The 20143-nt window shown below is 42.4% G+C and overlaps 3 protein-coding genes and 1 long non-coding RNA gene across 5 annotated transcripts; 3 read left to right on the top strand and 1 right to left on the bottom strand.

The window, feature by feature from the left end:
- Positions 1-875: 875 nt before the first annotated feature.
- On the top strand, positions 876-7010 carry ppp1r42 (protein phosphatase 1, regulatory subunit 42). Its single transcript, XM_076721469.1, has 9 exons — positions 876-997; positions 2049-2260; positions 2346-2512; positions 2604-2742; positions 3316-3432; positions 5144-5261; positions 5425-5559; positions 6011-6098; positions 6562-7010. Exons 2-9 carry the CDS (start codon positions 2129-2131, stop codon positions 6644-6646), a joined length of 981 nt encoding a protein of 326 aa, XP_076577584.1. The 5' UTR covers positions 876-997; positions 2049-2128; the 3' UTR covers positions 6647-7010.
- Positions 7011-8202: 1192 nt separating this feature from the next.
- Positions 8203-9975, top strand: tcf24 (transcription factor 24). Its single transcript, XM_076761564.1, has 3 exons — positions 8203-8325; positions 8820-9263; positions 9563-9975. The coding sequence occupies exons 2-3, from the start codon at positions 8838-8840 to the stop codon at positions 9671-9673; spliced, it is 537 nt and encodes a 178-aa protein (XP_076617679.1). The 5' UTR covers positions 8203-8325; positions 8820-8837; the 3' UTR covers positions 9674-9975.
- mcmdc2 (minichromosome maintenance domain containing 2) lies at positions 9103-19340 on the bottom strand. Its single transcript, XM_076761563.1, has 15 exons — positions 19244-19340; positions 18984-19114; positions 18842-18901; positions 18559-18754; positions 18361-18483; positions 18131-18232; positions 16615-16743; positions 16215-16452; positions 15903-16108; positions 15637-15794; positions 15026-15205; positions 14768-14907; positions 14194-14303; positions 13848-14041; positions 9103-9170 (listed from the first exon to the last, which is right to left on the bottom strand). The coding sequence occupies exons 1-14, from the start codon at positions 19338-19340 to the stop codon at positions 13875-13877; spliced, it is 2037 nt and encodes a 678-aa protein (XP_076617678.1). The 3' UTR covers positions 9103-9170; positions 13848-13874.
- Positions 10914-13974, top strand: LOC143339991 (uncharacterized). Of its 2 annotated transcripts, none has more exons than XR_013079386.1 (7): positions 10914-11065; positions 12082-12132; positions 12242-12305; positions 12552-12614; positions 13037-13099; positions 13345-13399; positions 13571-13974. It is a non-coding gene; the product is annotated as an uncharacterized LOC143339991 (long non-coding RNA). The 2 variants fall into 2 exon arrangements; XR_013079385.1 differs by having other exon boundaries at positions 10920-11065; positions 12543-12614; positions 13571-13968.
- Positions 19341-20143: the final 803 nt, after the last annotated feature.

Below are 20143 nucleotides of genomic sequence, written 5' to 3'. Positions count from 1 at the left end.
CACAGATTGCAGTGGAATGCAATCCTATGCTGTCCGCACAGAAATAAAGGGGTGAACAATTGAGTGATTTGACACTGACTTATCAGCTGATTGATAAGGCCCATGATTAATAGCTGTGAGTATTTACAGTATGCTTACAGATCAAATGACCCCACCAAGATCTGGAGATGTTACGTTTAGTTTGGCTCCCAGAAGAATAATCCCCACTAGTGTGGTGCTGTGTGTGAGGAAGTTGATCCCCAGCTCAGAAAGCTGGAGGTGCTACACTTCATCTCTGCCATGTGCTCCTGCAAAAGTGGTGGCAAGTCACTCGTTTACAGGAAACCCAGTTCTTGGTATGATGGAGATTAACAATGCAGGGGTCACTAGGAGAAGTGGGCTGTGGTCCTGAATTGGTGAACCTTGAAAAACAGACACCATACTTGGAGAAATGTCAGCTGCAAAGACAGCATGCAAGAAAATATAAACAAAGCAAGTTTTAGTGTACATCTACTTCAGTGGGTGTGATTTGTGTTAATGTGCCGGTCTAAAACCCATTACTTAAACTGCAAAATATATATATTTTAACATTCTTGTCAAGTTCCTTTTACATGGTTATCTTTTTTTTTCTTTTTTCAAAGGCGTTACTGGTTTGTAGAAAAAAAAATTAGTCCCTCTCTTTAATCAAAACCATAATTTAGCTATAAACATTTTTCAAATTAATGGAATATTTAAGGAACTACTGGTATTCATATGAATGAAAAAAATATAAATGTTATTACTGCTAACCAAAAGAAATACTACGGTAACAGTCCCTTCCGTCTCTTACTTCCGCCTCGCGGGTGTTGCACCAAATTCTGTGACCCAATACATCATGTGACTGACGCTTAGCTTCCGTAGTTTCCATAGCAACATGGTCTTCGCAAACAAACTGTATAACCGGCGGTTCCGATTGACAACTTCTTAATAACCATTTTAGCCAGCTTGCATTTTAAAAATTTGCTGAAAACCTCGAGAGGTAGGAAAGTTACGCTTTGTTAATATCTTACACATATCCAAATTCACCAAAATAAGAGGGCGTTTCGTGCTAAATTTGGTTCTAGACCGTAGTGTTCCAGTGTTAGGGCAGCTTTAAAGACAGCTGGCTATCAATGTACCCATTAGCATATATAACCCAGACCCATTTTAAATCCGTAACAACCTACTGAAATTTTTGTGGGCCGTCTCCGCCTGCGTGGACCCCATCGCCACCTCTCACTGGCTACCTGCATTAGCTTATTGTTTTTTGTTTTTTTTTTTCCTTTCGTATCATATGTCATTATTATGCTATGTTAACTTATTAAGAGACTTCACGTGCTGTAACCGAACATCTATGAGTGTCGCACTTTGTTTGACAGTGATAAACTGCTGTCCCCAAACCCTTGGAGAGGAGAGGCCCAGCGGTGTCTAAGTTCTTCTGTCCATAGTTCAGCTCTGGTTTATCGATCACTGTCTATTGTCTCCTACAGCCGCGGCCTGATGTCTTTACTGAGATCAAGCGTGGAAAAGACCTGCTGTCACATCTCTCTGCCTTTCTCTACCCCACCGCCATATTTTAGCTGCACGTACGCTGCTGTATCATTTGCAGGTGGACAGGCGATGTATAATAATGTTTATTTGCGACGTGAAATCAAAGTGCGAATCCTCACATCTCAATGTCAGGTCAAGCTAATAAACCAGCCCCATGGGTACTGAATGAAAGGAAGTAGCAGAGGCTCTGCTCAGTCTGCTTGGGGAATTGGCTGCTCTCCTTACAACACAAATTGAGTGGTCACCCAACCTTTGGCCTCTTAGCAAGTTTCCTGGAGAATAGCGATGTTTTTTTTCCCATCAATTATCCCTAATTGTGAATTGACAATTGGGTTTTAGGCCATTTAAAGTTCTGTACAAGGTTAATCTTTGCCTGTCATTTGTGATTACAAATGCTATAGTAACTTGGCGCGAGTAAATAGCTGCGCAGAGGAACATTTTTTTTCCCAGCTAAGGTCCATTTCAGCTCACATGTGTCAATTTCTCTCCCAAACACACAGATCTAGTCAGTGCTGTGGGCTGAATGCTTGGCTGGAGCTGAAAAGGATCCTCTCTGAAGCGGCGTCTGTGACAAGCCATCATGGTCTGCCTGACCATAGATCTGATTGCTAAATCTAGAAACCACTTCAAAAAGAAAAGGGGCCTCTCCTTCCCAGAGTACCTCAAGACACTCACCCACCTCCACTTTTCCAGCAAGAATATTGAGGATATTGTAAGTAGTTCATTACTAGTGCTGGCATTTAAATTTGGTGCTTTTCTTCCTCTTATATGCATCACTTTTTAAATTCTATTTCCAGGGCAATCTCTCCATGTGTAGGAACCTCACTGTCCTCTACCTGTATGATAATCAGATCGCACACATTCACAACCTCGACTTTGCCTCCAACCTCACCCATCTGTACCTGCAGAACAACAGCATCACTCACATTGATAATCTCTCCAATCTGCAGAAGCTCTCCAAACTGTGAGTAGACAAGTTGTTGTCTTGTGCTGTGATGATCGTTTAAAGTGTGAGGTGTGTGTGCGAACGTGTGTGTGGTTTTCCTGCTCTGTAGGTATCTGGGTGGAAACAGGATCACAGTGGTGGAGGGCTTAGAGAAGCTTTGTGAGCTCGAGGAGCTTCATCTGGAGAATCAGAGGCTGGCACCAGGGGAGAAGTTGCTCCTTGACCCCAGGACTCTGCTCTCACTGGCTGTATGACCTATTTTTACACTGTTCTGTACAGAGATAGTACGAGGAAAGAATGATGATCCACTCTCACACAATAATCTGGGCTCTCTTCATTTAAAAATATATATATTTCAAGGATATGTGTGGTGTATCGATGATAGGTTATCACATCCACTTTAAAAGATCTCAGATTTCTCTGAGGCCAGTGATCCGTGTAAAAGCAGTATTGTGCTAGGTTTGATGTGTCAAAGAGACCTCTGTTGCTCTCTCTGCTCTGACAAATCAGTCAGGTCCGTTGACTTCGCGTACTGCCTGGGCCATGGATAAACACACCGAAAAGTCTCAGCTTCTTGTTTGTTTGGATAATTAAAGAAATTGCTGTGCAAATGTAAAGAGTTCCAGCTCTTTATAAATGTGCCATTATAGAACTTCAAACTAAGATGAACAGCACTATCTAGAGTCTGATTTGGACATGATTCCAGCAGCACAGGCATGTAAAGAGATGTGAAAGTTTAATCCAGATGGATCATTAGCAGAGATATAGATCAAATACTGTAAAATACTGTAACTCCTCATGCGTCTGAATTGTTTGCACAGGAATCTCTTTGTGTGCTGAATATCAACAACAACAACATCGATGACATCAGGGACCTGACGGTGCTGAAGGAACTCCAGCAGTTTTCTGCCGCTGACAATAAATTGCACAACATGGAGGTAAATACAGCTTTTTTATGATCTTAAAGTGTCTGTGAGTCCAGTTGCCATTCAAGGCTTCTTCTGCAGTGTGACAGAAGGGAAAACTGGCTGTGTGCTGTGCACTCTGCAGTCAAAGTAAATAGAACCACATCACAGCAACTATGCATGACGTGGCGTATTTAAGTCAACATGCCAGCTATTAGTTGATCAGGTCAGCATTAACATTGTTCCATAGCTTTCTGCAGTGATGTGTGAAATGATATGGAGAACAGGGTTCTAAAGAACCAAATCCTGCAAATCCCGCCATGGGTTCCCAGCCTCCATGACTCGCACAGGGTCAGAATTATTCAACAAATCAGCGAGCTATTCCCCTGAGGCTTTTCTCGCTGACAGCTTTAAACAAGCACAAGTTTCTCTCTTTCCTTGGGAGGCTGATTTTTCCTCTCTGCCTCAGAATCCTCTATTTGATGCCGCAAACTGCCAGTACTTAACTTTACGGGAGATTCATCCGAGGCAGAGATATATGATTTATGTTCTGGGACTTCCTTGGAAAATGACCTGCTTGTTTTTGAGGCTTGCTCTCTCTGATGGCAGTATTTTCTGTTTGAATTGATTGATTAACTGAAGAGGTTGATGACTTCATTTAAAAGGGCTCAATTCTTCTTTTTTACTGCCATTTAAGGGCAGGGTGACACACTGAAAGCACTTTCTAATTGACTACATTGCTTAGGCTACTCTCTTGACAAAAGTGATTTTCTTTTGAGGACGTTGATGCAGGTAATTGCCGTACACGTGTCATTTTATAGCAGATATCTCCTATAATTTATACAACCCGTCTGCCACTATCGATCCTGCAAAGACAGCGCTCTAAAGGATCAATCCCTTCTTCTGCGCCTTTTGCTCAAAATCCAGAGGAAACATTATGGATTTTTAAAATAGATTATGACAGGCAGTCAGCGAGGGTGACAAATGGGGAGCATCTTCAGAGACCGTTAGCTGTGTGCAGGGCAGAGAGGACAGGGGAATCGAAGCCCTGGTCAAATACAGGTTCATAACTGGCCCATCATTAGTCCAGGCAAGAGAGCCAGCCAAGCTCAGTGAGTATCCAGCCTTTGCTGTTCTCCACGCCCCCGCGTGGGGGGCAATTTGGCGCTGGGCTGCTCTTCGGTGAGGGCCTTCTGAGTGACGGCCCTGACACGATCATTTATCAAAGCCTGGGAGCGCGCGGTGCTCAGGGGTCCCCTCTGAACTGATTGCAGCACGAGCTGGAAAAGTGGAAGCGCTTTGGCCAAGACAGGAAGGCAATGAACAATCAGAGCGTGTCCAGAGAGTATTCATATTTCCAGGCTTGGATTAATGTGCCTTTAGATAAACATACAACTGCAGGCAACTCGCTGGAGGAGCCAGCCTCACACTGCCCCAGGAGAAAACTTGTAGTTACATGACACCGGCGACACTGTTTATTAGAATAGACTGATGTGTTGTTTATGCACTCTCCATTGGCCCTTGTGCTTCACATTACCGTTCCCTTACACTGTGTCTTTAAAAGTTGTCCTGATGTTTGTGATCATGTTATAAATATGCATCATGTTTGTTTCAAAGAAAATGATCCTTTGTGTCCTGTTTAATCCCCGACTTTTAGGGACACAGTATTTACATTTGAATCATTCGTGGTTACACTGAAAAGAACATATTATGTGTGAAGTTTCCCTTTTTTGTGTATTTGCAGGAGTTAGAGGATGTGTTCAGCCACTGGCCTCAGCTGCTTCAAATGGATTTGAGTGGAAATCCTGTGTGTAAAAAACCCAAGTACAGAGACCGCCTGATAACCACGTGCAAAATCCTTGGTGAGATACTTTCCATTTTCTTGCCCGATGACATCCGAAGAAGCACTTCATTGCTGTGAGGCTAATATTTAAGACATAATAAATTAAGTAAAAACATACACTGTTCACTTTTCAATTTCTAATGAATTTTGTGTTTCTTTCATTTCTCTGTTTATTTTTACAGAAGTTCTCGACGGCCGGGAAATTAACGAGCTAACCAGACAGTTCCTTATTAACTGGAAAGCGTCCAAAGAGGCCAAGAAGAAAAAAAACAGCAAGCATATGATGAGCGGACCATTGATCTCTTATCCCTTAACAAGTAAGTCTACTGGGAGTAACACCTTTGCCCACATTATCACAGTTATTCTCAAATACTGACTCATTGCTTCGGGTATATTTTAACAAATCAGCCTTTAATTTTTATACTTTGTATTCACTGTCGTTGTATTTGCCTGGTCACATCTTTGATTTAGTGACATGAATTGATTATTTAAGTGTATCGGGAGTGTGATAACATGGGTAGCCACAATACTGCGAGACAGCTGTGTCCTAATAACAATTCAAATTCTTTCTGGAAAATATGGAAACCATTAAAAAAGTGTTAATCAGACTTTTTCAAAGACTTTCACAGTATTTTATGTTGGTGCCACATTTGTTATCCTTCACCTTATTATGCTTGGTGGGTTTTTACACATTTGTGTGTGTGTGTGTGTGTGTGTGTGTGTGTGTGTGTGTGTGTGTGTCCTGGTGTGACTTTGTTTATACTCCAGATGACTTTAACATGGGTCAGGTTCCACATCCTGGTCACATCCACAGCCACGCTGACATGCAGCGGTGGAGTCTGCAGCACTCTCTCAGGTCCGGTATCGTAGCTCACACAGTTAACACGAGAGAGCGCACGAGTTTGACTCACTCCATTTTATTCCTCACTAAATGATTTAACTGTAGATTCTCAGTGTTACAAACAATTTGTATATCACATGAGGACGTGCACAAATTATGAGCGATGACAAGTGCGAATGAACTCGCCCCACCTTCGGATCCATCTCACAATTCTCCCCAAAATCAGGAAGAAATGTTTTAAATTAATTTTACTGTGAAGTGGTATCAGTTATGTTATATCAATACATGTCCGTTATTTTAATTTAACTCATTTTCCTTCTTGACAAATTAGTATTTTTGTGATCCTGTTTTCTGGAATAGTGCTGTCGGTCTCTATTAAACATCCAGTAAATTTTAGCCCACAGAGGAATTGTGTGGGTAACGTTAGACGACAGCTGACCCATGCTCTGCTTGTTCTTCCCTTTCTTTCATATCACAGGGCACGAAAATTAACGATTCCTGTGTGCGGACTTCTCAGTCATGTGGCAGTCTCATCACCCGTCTGCAGTCATGTGGATGCTTAGGACAAACCTACCAGTCCACTTAAGTCTCCACCTCCCTCCACACTCTCAAATTAGCCAGAGCCCAGGGCTGACCCCGCTACTGCACCTCGCTCATCACAGCTGCAGGTCTTTCATCCTCGTACGTTTAGCGGGACGGAGAACAGTCTCTGTCCCCTGCACGCTGCGCTGTCCATAGCAGCAGGCGCTTCAGAGTATCCTTGAACCAGTGGATTAGGCTACACTGCTAACTTTTTATCCACAGCATATTTTCAATTGGTTTTGATTTAATATTTCTGTTCTAACTAAATTTAAGTCGCTAGAAATGACTGATTGGGCTCTAAATAATTTAACATTGTTAAAAAGGAAATTAAAGAGTCAAACAATGAATAAATGGTTTGTGCGCGTTTCTTTCTCTCACATTCACAGCTGCTTTATTTCTCATTACATTTTTGGCGTCTGAGGATATAAACAATCTGTCCAAGTCAAACTATTGCTCGCTGATAGTCCAACATTTTCTGCGCTGTGTGTCAGTTTTCTTCTGCATACATTTCGGCAAATAAATGAGCCAGGAGATGCACAGTGACACAGTCGAAATGATCACTCTGCCCAACATTACAGCATTATCTCAAAGCCAACAGCGTGTGCTTCTCAAACATCTGCGATACATGATTAAAATTGTAAATACAGTCACAATAGGATGTCTTTATTGTCATCGTTGTTACTAAATGTTTGAGTTTGAGCCACGTGGGTGTGTGACCCCTGAAAGATGCAGGGTTATTAGGGAAATAAGCTTACTTAACCTTCTTTTCTTTTACTTATAATTAGTGGCCCGGAGCAACACTGTGACTCCATCCTTACAAAAACAATGTTTATTAAAAACAGTCCGAGGATATACATATTATGAATAATTCCTTTCATTAATTTGCCGACATCTCCGTTTGGAGCCCTGGAAATCAGAGTGATTAATTTCTGAGTCTCACAAGAATTTCCTCAATGGCTGCCTGTTGATTGCGGCGCAGGAGTTTATTTATTAGCCGTTCCAGCGAGCTTGCAATTCAAGACGCCCTGGCAATTAGTCAAATGTTTTGCATATCACCTTACACTTGTCAGTTTGTCTTCAAGGTCTGTTGCAAAGAGCGTTTTGAAAGACTAACTCTCATTTCTGACCATGACGAGCACATTTTTTGAGGTAATTCCGACTAACTTTCCTCCCTTCGCCACTTTTTTTTTTTTTTTTTTTTGATAGGCTTATAAAGAAAATACAGTGTCAGGTTCGCAGCCAATTAGATTGGGTTATGGCCTACCACATATCAGAGTTAAAGGAAAAGAGAAGTCCTGCCTCTGGCGTTGAAAACGAGCCTCTGCTGCCCCTCAGACAGAAATAAGTTAGGAAAGGCAAAGAACAGCCTTCTGCTCTGCGAGGGAGTGTTATGGGCGAGTGATTAATTACGTCGGAGTGAAATACTTGTCCGCCGCTTTGTGTATCCAATAAATTAAAGGCTCCTGAGACTTTTACGCACACAGGTGAAGCGTTGGATGAGCGCGCGTGGACCGCTGCAGACGCACCACTTTATAAGGATAAGCTGGACGTGGACTGGGACTCTGCTGCACCGAAGAGCAAATTCTCTTTTCTGTCGAAGCCCCTCTTTGGATCGCCTTCATGTCGCTTTTCAAGACAGCGGCTTTGAGAGAAACCAGAGGTAAACTCCATATCAAAGCGCCAGCCAGAAACGGCTCTCATCTGGTGTTATTGCTGGCAGGAACTTCATTTGTGCTGCAGGCTCTTTTGACATGACGCTGAGAAATCAGCTGTTTTTAAGTACAACTATGCGCAACTGTCTGTTCTGTCATTTGGCTTTTTAAAAAGTTTTTTTGTTTATTAGTGGATGAGCTGGAATGAGTTGTGTGTTTGATATGTAGCACCATGTAGTTTGACAGCAGACATTTTCAAAAATGGAGTGCAGACTGGACAGCTTAGGTTATGATTTAATGAATGAATGCAAAGGCAATAAATTATTACAGAAATTAAAATGAAAGTTAGAGCAGAACAGAGGCATGTAGACTTCAATAAATAATTCCGAAGTTGTCTATAAAATAGTCTTGTCAATCATAACTTAAGCTCAATACAAGGTGGAATATAACGGCCAGGTAAAATCACTGAAAGTGATTTTATCCATGTGATCTAATTCTTCAGGTCTGTAAGTGCGTCCCGATGGTTGGAAGACAGACGCTCTCAATGGACAGCGGTAATTGCTCCGGAGTGGTGGTGGATGACAGCCCCGCATCCAGTCCGAGCTCCAGTCCCAGTCCGGACGGTCGTCGCCGGGAGCTCCAGCGGCCCAGGGTGCTCCAGACCGGCGGGCTCGGCGGCAGGGGACGCCCGGCAGCGGCGAACGCTGCGCGGGAGAGGAGCCGGGTGCAAACGCTGAGAACCGCGTTCCTGGAGCTACAAAGGACTTTGCCGTCCGTGCCGCCGGACACCAAGCTGTCCAAACTCGACGTGTTGATACTGGCCACCACCTATATTGCCCATTTGACTCGAACACTGCAAGAGGAAGGCGCGGAGGAGGGAGAGAGCACAAAACAAGCGGAGGCGTTACACTCTCTGAAAGGTGAAGGATACCTGCACCCAGTGAAGGTCAGTCCTGATAATAATAATAATAATAATAATAATAATAATAATAATAATAATAATAATAATAATAATAATAATATAGGCATGTTAGATGTTAATCTGTCAAATGCGTTTCAGTGTTTTATTGTGAAATTGGTTTTTCATTATGAATTTCTGAACGAAAATTATCACTACGTACATCCACAATCTAAAAGAGCTCAAGAGTGATCAGTTGGTGATATAACAAATTTCCAAAGCGTGCTTCATCCTCCCTTGGACAGATTTCGGAGGCTGATTCACTAACAAATCAAATGTCTTTGCAGAAATGGCCTATGCGGTCCAGACTGTACGTCGGAGCAAGCGGACAGTTCCTCAACCCCACAAATCCTTCGGAGTCAGAGAATCAAGGCCCATCGTCGTCCACATCCCAGTAACACGCTTAAATCATTTGTATGAAACGATTTCACATTTGCATGAGCTCGTGCTGTTCACTGTGGCAGCAGCACACGGCTTAGGATCGCAGAACAATTGGCCGACCAACAGGAAGACATTGTAAATTAATATATTACGTGAATTTTATTGTATAAATCTTGAGAAAGCACACATTTGCTCTGTTGTTATTTTGGCCTGCGTTGAGCAGCTCCATACATGTCCCAGGTCTGATATTTGTAGAAATTCCATGGGCTAATGAGCCCGTCATGCTCGAGGTGTGCACTTTCAGTTGAGACATTTGCACTAAATGCATGTGTGAATAACTTAACATCTGTCATGTGAAGTGGTCTGTCAGAGAGTCAACAATGGAGGCTCTTCATCTCATGTTCCTTCTTACTTTTACATGCATGGTTGTAAATGTGTTTGTGAATAAATGAGTTCAGTGAAAGAAGACGAGTCTGCGAAGGTTATTGTAAGAGATCATAATAGAAAATACATGAAAGTGGCCTGATTTTAATGACTTAATTAATAAAACAAAAAACATATAATAACTGAAAAGATTCATTTAGATTTGATAATGGTATCTGTTATTATTATTATTATTATTATTATTATTATTATTATTCAACCCTGACGGTATTTTCTGGCCATCTAAGACTGGTGTGATTATCGGACAGTCGCTTTACTTCTGTGACAATCAATTAAATCAACCAAATACATCTCTGGTTATTTATTTGTCCGTAAATACAGAATGTGATTTTAATAGGGCACAACACCCGGCCTTTAGGCTGATTTAGAAAGACGGATAATAAACTCAGACTGAAGGCGTTAATGTTAAGCATATTCGCTTCTTCACATTTACCAGTTTAACAATTTATATTTGAGAGGAACCAAAGTTGATACGATAATGTTAGAAAACGTCTTTATATGCTTAACTTTGTAAGACTAATTGATTCGACTACATGATATCACGTCCTAAAATACTGATAAATGCATGAGCATATCACAACATCTTTATTCTATAAGTTAGAGGATATGAGGGAGCTTACAAGTTATTAAGTGTAAGGACTGATTTATCTGCAGTGACCTAAAGAAATCGTGTTAATTGCCATAACAGACCTGCTGCCTTTGTGTAATGAAATGTAGAGAATGTATTTTTATTTTAAATATAAGTTTCAACGAAATCGGATGTGGTTGGAGCTGACAATATAATCAGTGGGCAGCTGAGCGCTTCGTGGGCTGCAGTGCGCAGCTTCGGGGCGCAGTGACGGCAGGTCGGACCCGGAAATCCCTCCTCTTGTCCCGGAGACTCAGCCATGAACGCCGAACACTCCCGCTCCTCATCATGTCTGAACGCCAAGAAGACTGCTTCACGTTTAATCTTCAGCACGAAGGTAAGCAATGTTTAAATGTCTTAATGCGTTGCCACAGATGTGCTCTTTGCGCGTCGCGGACGTGTTTCCACGCGGATTCTTTTAACGCCGGCGTTGCTCGTTAGCTAGCAGCTAGCTAGCTAGCGCGTGTCTGCGCCACGTGGGAGAAAAGAGCGCAGTTTAACACTTGATCTGGAGGAGTGTTCATCACGGCCCAAACCAAACTCTTAAGATACAGTTATGCGATGTTAAACGCATATTATACGTTATTATGACGTTTCATACAACGCACGTGGACATCCTAAATTACTGCAAGTGCTGCGTAAACGCACATTTGTTTGTGGATTTAACTCAGGTTTTGCCATTCTTATCATTTATTCTCACATATGTTGATCGTGTTTCATTAGGCAAAGCTAATCCTGTAGCCCGGGTGCGGGCAAATTCTGCTGCAATTAAAATGTCCACCACGTGACTTTAATCCAGCGTTACAAATGCAATGTAACTTCCAGGTCTCGAGTCTCGCGATAGACAGGTCTCATCCATGAACCCATGTAATAAATCACTGTTTTAGACAGCTCAAAGGGGGGAAAACGCCCTGTGTGACATTCAGCTTCTTGCAGCCCTGTCCAGATCTGGTTGTGGCCTGGGGTCAGCAGAAGAGCTGCTGGTCAGGGAATAGCCCCCTCCCGTAATTTCACCGGGGAAAGTCATCATGGCTCCCTCTGAGGACGTAAGGTCATGGCAGAGGTCGTGACCTGCTGTTGAACCCGTACTCAAACGTGCGACGTTAGCCATGCTCCCAAGCTGCGTTACAGTGTCCCCTTTGACCTTCGGGTGATCAGTCATCTGTCCGCACCATATTGGCTATTTCTTCAGTACATCTTATTCATGCAAGCTGGAAATCAATAGGTCACTCCTGAGGGGCATTATTTGTAAAGTCACTGTGACAGACTTGTACAGGTCTCGTGGGAGAATATTGCAGTTTAAAGTATTGAGTATGAATTAAAGCTAAAGTAAATGTTTTTTTTTTTTAATAGATGTACAGATGAAGATGGAAAACTGGATCTGTGATTGGTACATCTGGTAAGGTAAGATTCAGTTTTTACATTGGCAATGAAGCAAAACTGCAGAATTGGTCACATAATGAAGTGGGTTTCAAATAATGATCAAGTGGAATCTGTGTATTCTTAATTTCAGATGTCAGGTCACCACTGCACACAACAGCTGGCCAAATGTTGGCTTTCACCACGCGGACCTTGAGGTGAGCCTTTGACATCTTTGTGTGCCGTACTTTAGGATAGAGGACAGTCCTGCTGCTGGAAAAGTGATGACTTCACATTTTTGCCGTTTACCCATCAGACACTAAGGTGGTGAAACTGTGACTAACTGAATCACCAGTGGAATAAGACCAGTCAGACCTGGTTTTTACAAAATGATGAATTAGATGTGTGTGTATACATATTTTTAGAAAGTTCACCTCATTTCTGTTCTCATTCAGCTGCTCCAGATATCAGGCTGCGGTCAGGAGATGCACCAGATGTGACCCTTTGTCTCCTTGGCTGATCAGGAGGTGAGTTTTCTTTTTGCTCTATGGTACATTTATGTTGCTGTAACAACACGGCCGTATTTTCAGTTTACCCACCAGATACAGGAGGTGGTGAGAGCGAGTCATTGCAGAATAATCATTTCCCATCTGTAGCGCATAGAGGTCAGAAATGCCTTATTTGCTAAGTCTTGGATCATTTTCTAAGTCCTGGGCAATTGGCAGCTCTTGCAGCTGGAATAGTGATGAATTCACATTTTCGCCGTTTACCCATCAGACACCAGAGTGGTGAGAATTGTGTCAACTGAATTACCAGCTGCAAACCTGCACTATTGTCCCAAGGATTTGGAGTTGAAGCAGTTACCAAGGCAAATGTGTCACGTGTAGACAAGAAGCATCCGATCGATTGATGGAGTTTTAACACGTAAGCTCTTCATGTTACCTTACAGGTGAGCAGTTTGAGCAGCGGAGGAACACAAACACACTTTGTATTTGCTTCCATCTCATCTGTGGTAAGTCAAGGCCATACTGAACTGCTTTATTTGCCATTTGTGTCCCAACTTATCAAGACTGGCTCGTTTGCTTTATGTCCTGATTGAAAGAAGTAATGATGAGTTCACCTTTTCGCCGTTTACCCATCAGACCAAAATGGGCTGCTGAGAATGTGACTAACTGAACTAAAAGACGAAGCTGTAAAGCCATACAAATCACTTTTTTCCCCCCACTCAAAACTGATTATATACCTGTTTATTGACAGTGTTACAGAGCCAGCTGACTGATCAGAGTGCCTGTGGCGAAGCCTCATTTGAAAGGTAAGAACTGAACCCAGCCTGTCAACAAACGTCACATTGTTGAATTTTAGCAGTTTACATGTCATCCTACAAATTTAAATATGGGCACTGTCAGCTATTATATTACTTTTTAATAAAGGTTTGTCCTCCTCCAGTCTTGTCATGTTTGAATGTGTTTTTCATGTTTTCCAGTGTTGCTGGAGCTGATGGATTGTCATTCGGAGGAGGTCTAAAGTTGCCCGACTGGACCTTTTGATAATTGTTTTATTGGGCTGCACATTTTTTTTCTGTTATATTTCAGATGTTTTCCTTCTAAACATGTACTCTTCATGTCACTGCTGCATTAAAATCACGGTGTTTTTTGTATGCCTGCATTGATTCGATGAGTCTACAATCATAAAGGAATGAAATAAGCAACAGTCACGGTCATCCATTAATTGTGTGATAAGCGTGGTTTTGTGCTGCCTACCTGTGTCTTTCAGCCTTTAGAGAGGTCTTACTCCTCTGTGATGTATGTGTCTGCGCCCGGGGCGTAGGCGTAGATGAAGTGTAGGATATTCTGGTGCAGCCTGTCCAGGGTCACGTCTCTCCTGTGCAAACCGTCCACATCTCCCACGTCACAAGGAAACACTGCATCCGGCGGAATAACGAGAGCAGAGGCCCCTGAAGAAAGGCATCCCTTGAATTACCCTTATGAAACTGTTAGCCTACATAGAGCTCTCATAATGCTTATTAAATAAGTAACATGTAACATAAAGTACTGTATTTGTACTTCTTAATATCAGAAAAAAGGAGTCATGATTGAATTAAACTACCATGCTTGAGAGTGACAGAGTTTTCACAGAGGAGCACAGCGATCACAGCATCTTCCTCCAGTACTTGTGTTCTGAGACATAATTTGCAGTGGGCCTCAGCCAAAGACATCCTTTGACAGAAAAACACACAAAAAAAACCATAAGTGAATGTTTGCATGAGTAGTTTTTTTTATGTGATTAATGAAAAGTAACCTGTAAATTGTTAAAACGTAAAATGGCAGCAGATAATTGACAGTGCTCAAACTGCCACAGGCCGATGTAAATGTTTTGAGATTAAAAACATAATGTGACATTTTAGTCTTGCAGTGAAAACCAGATTTATTTTCACAGTTTAGTTCCACATAAAACGTGTCACCACAGTGAAAAAGATTTGTAAACATTTGTCATGACCTAATGAAAAATAGTCATGTGAGTGTGGTTTGGATGAGAGTTCTCCACCTAGTGGAAGACAGTGACATTACACTGGACAGTGACTCATCATGTTTACATACGGTCTGGTCCAGACGCAGAAAGTGAAGGTGGAAGGTTAAAAAAAAAGAAATTACTCATTCAGTTTTTGTAGCAGAGTACTTACAGTAGTTTGACAGAGGCCACAGACATTTTGACACCCGGACTGTGTGTTCGAACTCTACGGCTGGCCATGTAGTAACCGTGGATTATTTTCTCTGCTCCAGGGCTAAGCTCCACTTGCAGGCTCTGTGCATGAGCTACCAGCTGGACAGCACAGAATTAAATTGCAGTTTAAGGCCCATGTATACACACTAAAATCAAGGCAGTGTATGTTAATGAAAAAGCAATGCAGAAGAATCTGGAACAGAACATGTTTGTTAACCTCCTTGTAGTCTTGAGTAGAAAACTCCCAGCTGGATGAGCAGGGGAGTTTTCCAGGCTGTACTGCCTGCTGGAGGGTGTGGACAGTCTGGGCGAGCAGGGCATGCTCTCCCACCATGTCCCTACACTGAATCACCAGGCCGAAGGCGTCGACCAGCTGCACTGGTACAGCACCCATTTCCTGCACATGAAGAGGAGACTGGGCATCAGAAACATGCTGTTTTCAAAGTGTTATCCTGCAGAGATAAACTGCCTCGCTGAGACTTCTATTTAACTGGTTATACAATTTATTTCCAACCGTTCCCCTGCTAAAGAAAAAAAACAAAACAAAGCATTGATATTCCTCAAGGGTTCTGCTATGAGGTAATGTTGTCCGGGCAGGGCACTTCCTTCAAGACAAGCAAATTGTCTCAATTTCCTGTTTTGTCTGTACTATCTACACACAACATCTGAGTTGAATGAAATGTGACATTTCCTGAACTCAGTGTACTGTACCAAGACTCACTATCATTTTCAAAAGTAACATCTCAAAGCAGATCTGCTAGTGCACATTCAGACTGTGTTTTAAGTGAGCTATACATAGGTCATACGACATGTTGTGATTGAACCCACTGCCGTTCCCAGTAAGGCACAGTCTGCCCTCCCAGACCGTTGAGAGGCGTCCGTGAGGGCCCAGAAGCTGCACTGGACTGGGAAGGAAAGCTGCTGGTCAGCATCTTCACCATACTTCTTCCCTGGGATGAACACAGACACTGCGCAGCTCTCCAGAACTGAGAAAAATTCAGAAGGACATCAAGGTACGACTGGCTTCTTATGTAAAGCCGAAATGATCAGTAATCCTTATGATTAATGCCGTAACTTATTTAATTGTCCTCTACCTGACTGCATGGCATCCAACCTGTCGTTTTTGTAACAGCCCAGATCTCCAAACATGCATATACCACCAGTGGCAAGCAGAGCAGAGCCAGCATGGATGTTAGCAGTCCCTGCTCCATGTTCGTCCCGGGACAGAGATGCAAACATCTCTCCTGAGGCCTGATGCCTGACCCCACGACACGCCAAGCTCAGGCTGTGCATCATTAGTCTGGCACAAACACAGAAAAATGGGTGACAATGAGCATTATAATCTAAGGTTTCATGTGCAGTGCGTCCACTTAGGATGTGCAAAGTTGGCTCATTCAGACCCTTACCTGTCTGCTATGAGAGAGTCAGTGGTGACAACTAGGAGATCCAAGTTGTGAAATGTGTCATTTGCATCTAGTCTAGTCTGCACCAAGCTGAGCAACAAGCCCAGTTTTAAGGTGTTGTAGAGGCCTGGAGGAGCCACGTCCAACCCAAAGCACTGAGCCACAACTGCAGGGAACCTCCACGGAGAAGCAGCTGTGGCCTTCAGCAGCTCCTGGAAGCTGGCACTGACTTTACGGGGATCTGTAGGCAGAGTTATGAGACGTGGTAGACATTTCAAAATGGTAACAATGCACAATGCTGCATGTAAAATTGCTCAGATGAATCAGAATATACAAAGATTTGTTAAGATGTATGTCTGTAAATCTGGAGCATGCTTGAACATGAGATCATTTTCTGCCTTACACTCTGGCTCCCACGGTTGGACGTTATTTGCCTCTACACTCCAGGTAATGCTGGGCCACTGATGCACATACGCAGGAATGCCTAACACCCTGTAGAGTCGACCGATTCTCATTGAGTTACACAGCTCATCTGTGTGAAAAGGGGAAACAAAGCAATAACACTCAAAGGGGTTGTTCTGTGCTGCCTGGGGATTGTTGAAGAAACACGCATGCCACCTACAAACCCACTGCCAAGAGAAACACAGAGTGAGGCCTTCAGAACAAAGATGTCTCTGTGTGCGAATTGCACAGCCAGCTAATGAGTGTTCCTTGCACTTATTAACATATATGTTTAGTAACGGGAACCCAGTGTATTGAATTCCTCCACAGGACTGGGTCAACAGAATATGTTAATCCTGGAGCTGAGATTTGCTAAGCTCTCAGGGGTACTGGCTGGACAATGTTATTAGAGGGGACAGAAACACTTAATATCCCACCATGAGGCACTGAGTGCGGCTGGCTGCATGAAAATCTATTTATTTGAACTCTCCCCGACTAAGTTTGTGTTACAAGGTGAGCCTCATTTAGAAAGCCAGAGAAAATTAATGGCAAACCTCAATACATCTGACTGTGTGTAAATATAAGCTATTACAACCACATTATTCAAGACTGGGAGTGAATATAATGGATGAGAATATGATTTTACAAACAAATTATACCCTTTTTTCAATTTAGAGGATATTCATCTACAGTACAGTATCTGAGGATTTCATTTGCAGATGAAAGCTGAGCCTTTTGACCTGAAAAACCTAACTGAGCCTGAAGTACTCATTTTGTTCTATGACATGCAAACAGAAAAGGCAAAGTGCTTCACAGCTATGCAACAGAGTCTTCTGGAGCCAGTCAGGTATGGTCAAGGACACTTCAGCAGAGTGGCTGCATCCTGACATGGATGCTGAAGGCTTGCAGAAGGTTGACTCTTCATTAGTCTCCATAAACTGTACCATATATGACAGGGATGCCTGTTCATACTTCACCAGAGCGAGATCAGCTGATTTTCTGTTGTTCAGAATTTGTAAAGGAAATAAGTCATTCTTGTGTTTTGCAGCTGTTGCAGCTCCAGTTTAAAAAGATAACTGAAGAAGCCAAACAAAGACAGAACAATTCAAATCCTGTTTGAAAGAGCAGATCAGAGGTACAGAAGTTGCACTGGTTTTAAGATTAGTATTACTCTGATGTGAACCTTTGATATGTGTTTTACAGTTAGCGTTGTTGGTTGTGCTATAATACCTGGTGATAGTGCACATTTTTCTTCACCTGCCACATTACCCCCACCTCTTTCTGATGGAACTGGCTACTACTGTTGTTCCCAACATTTTCTGTTGCTACAAGTGTTTGCATTTTGCAAACAGATTTAATCCATCAGTCAATTTGTTGGGTGGATGACAATGCAACAGGGGACACAATCACACAATTGTAGAGTGGGCCTGAACTATATAATGCCATTCACTGTGTTAACTTGCCTGATGTAGACCTACCTCTGAGAAACAGGGTGACAGACTGGCACCTGAGTGAGCTCTGCTGGTGGACACTTAGACCATCCAGTGCTTTGACATAGATCAGCTCCACAAGCTGTTTGTCTGTCTCCACAAAGACACATTTAGACACGTACAGATTACAACAATGCATAGTTTTCTTTTAACCTCCTGTGCCCAGTGACCATTTCAGATGTCTCCAGTGGCACCTGACATTTGGGCATCACTCTCACCTCCCAACACACGAAACTTCACATCCTCTTTCAGTGGGGAGCTGCAGATCATGCAGCTGAAGTTGTGTCTCACAGTAGCTGACTCTGTGGCTCCGGGTGTGTGGACACGAACGTGGTGAAACCCTGAAGTCAGCATCCAGGATATCAAATCAATTCAGGTTTAAGTCTTCGTATGTCAATGTGTCTTCCCTGATGTACCTGTAGAGCAGGGGCAGTCACCACTAATGCAGAGGAACCTGGCTCCCTGGGTGTATTTTGTGACCCTCGTCATAGCAATGACTAGGCCCTCCATGGAGACAGGCCTCAGCGGACCGTACCCACGAGGAAAACTACAAAGGTCCAACGTGTACTCAGGGAATGGAGGCAGGTGTGTCAACTTCAGAACTACATTCACCTCAAAAGGACAGATCAGATGACACACTGTCACACACAGTGTTATCAGTGACAAAGAGGAAGGAGCAGCTACACAATTTATTCATACCTGACTCTCTGTGTGTATTTTTTCAACAAGTGAAAGCGTCTTTATGGCCAGGAAGCAAACCTAAATGAGGAATTAGGCAAACGTGCTTAACCTTAGAGGAGAATCCACAGTTCATTAAAGGTGGTTTACAGTTTTCACTTACAGACTGAAACAAAGCTGTTGCTCTTAGCGGATCACGAAGGACACAGTCACCCAACACAGGATCCACCTCTATCACATCAGAGGGATTCACACTGATGCAAAACCTGTACACCGCCTCAATCTGCTGGGGGTCTGGAAAGAAGGTGCAAAGGTTAGCAAGGTTGCTACATTAGCTTAACAGTAATGGAGCAGCTTTCATGGCTAGCTAGGTGAAATAGCACAATTTGAGCTAAAATCATTTTCCACAAGGCAGGACGTTACCATTGAATGGTTTGCAATCTTCAGCCAGTTTCTGGAGGCCACCACTTATATCTAAATAGACCAGAACTGATTCTTTCAACGATAAATTATCAGCCATTTTCACTTATTGGTAAGCTACTACTTCGCTAGCATGACGATTAATTAGCGCGCTAGCTTCAACGACGTTGCCATGGTGGCCAATCAGCAGCGCAGCAAAAAAAAAAAAACAGGATGTGGTGCGATTAAATGTAATAATTTGACCAGTAACATATTTCAAAACACAATATTATGATCAAATACGCAGACACTCTGAGTACTTTTGTTTCATATCTTTTATTACTGTGCAGGAGTATAGGCCTACTTAATTGCCAGGCGAAGCAATGCATTGTGGGTTTCTAATTTGTGCATATGAGTTAAGGCAAAGAATAGCAAAAAAAAACAAACAAACACACAATCTAATAAAAAACAAGACATTTCACTCAGTATTCGCTAAGACAAACTGAAAGGTAACAAATACAAATATGACCTATAAACCAAAATGCTTTATTCAGTGGTCTCTCAAGTAATCCCTATTTCCAGCTTAGTTAAAATGAATATGATACATGAGTTTATTTGTACAGTAATTACATGGACAAACACACTTGCAACTGACAGTCAAATTGTGTTTTTTTTTTTTTTTAAAGTCCAGTGAATTGTTCAAGTTTCTCAGAAAACTGGTTATTGATTACATATCAGGGACAAATTTAAGGCTTTATAAAGGCTCATTTTAGAAACCACCAGAAATTACATTAATAGAGGATGGATGTCCTATTCTTAAAAATATAATCTGTTATGGATATATATATATATATTTGTATATATATATTTTCTATAAATACAAATTGGTAAAATACAAAGACTTTTCTGGCACACAATGTTCCA

The sequence above is a fragment of the Chaetodon auriga genome, chromosome 21, assembly GCF_051107435.1.
Source record: "Chaetodon auriga isolate fChaAug3 chromosome 21, fChaAug3.hap1, whole genome shotgun sequence".
In the NCBI taxonomy this organism is placed as follows: Eukaryota; Metazoa; Chordata; class Actinopteri; order Chaetodontiformes; family Chaetodontidae; genus Chaetodon; species Chaetodon auriga.
This window is presented reverse-complemented; position numbering and strand designations above follow the sequence as displayed.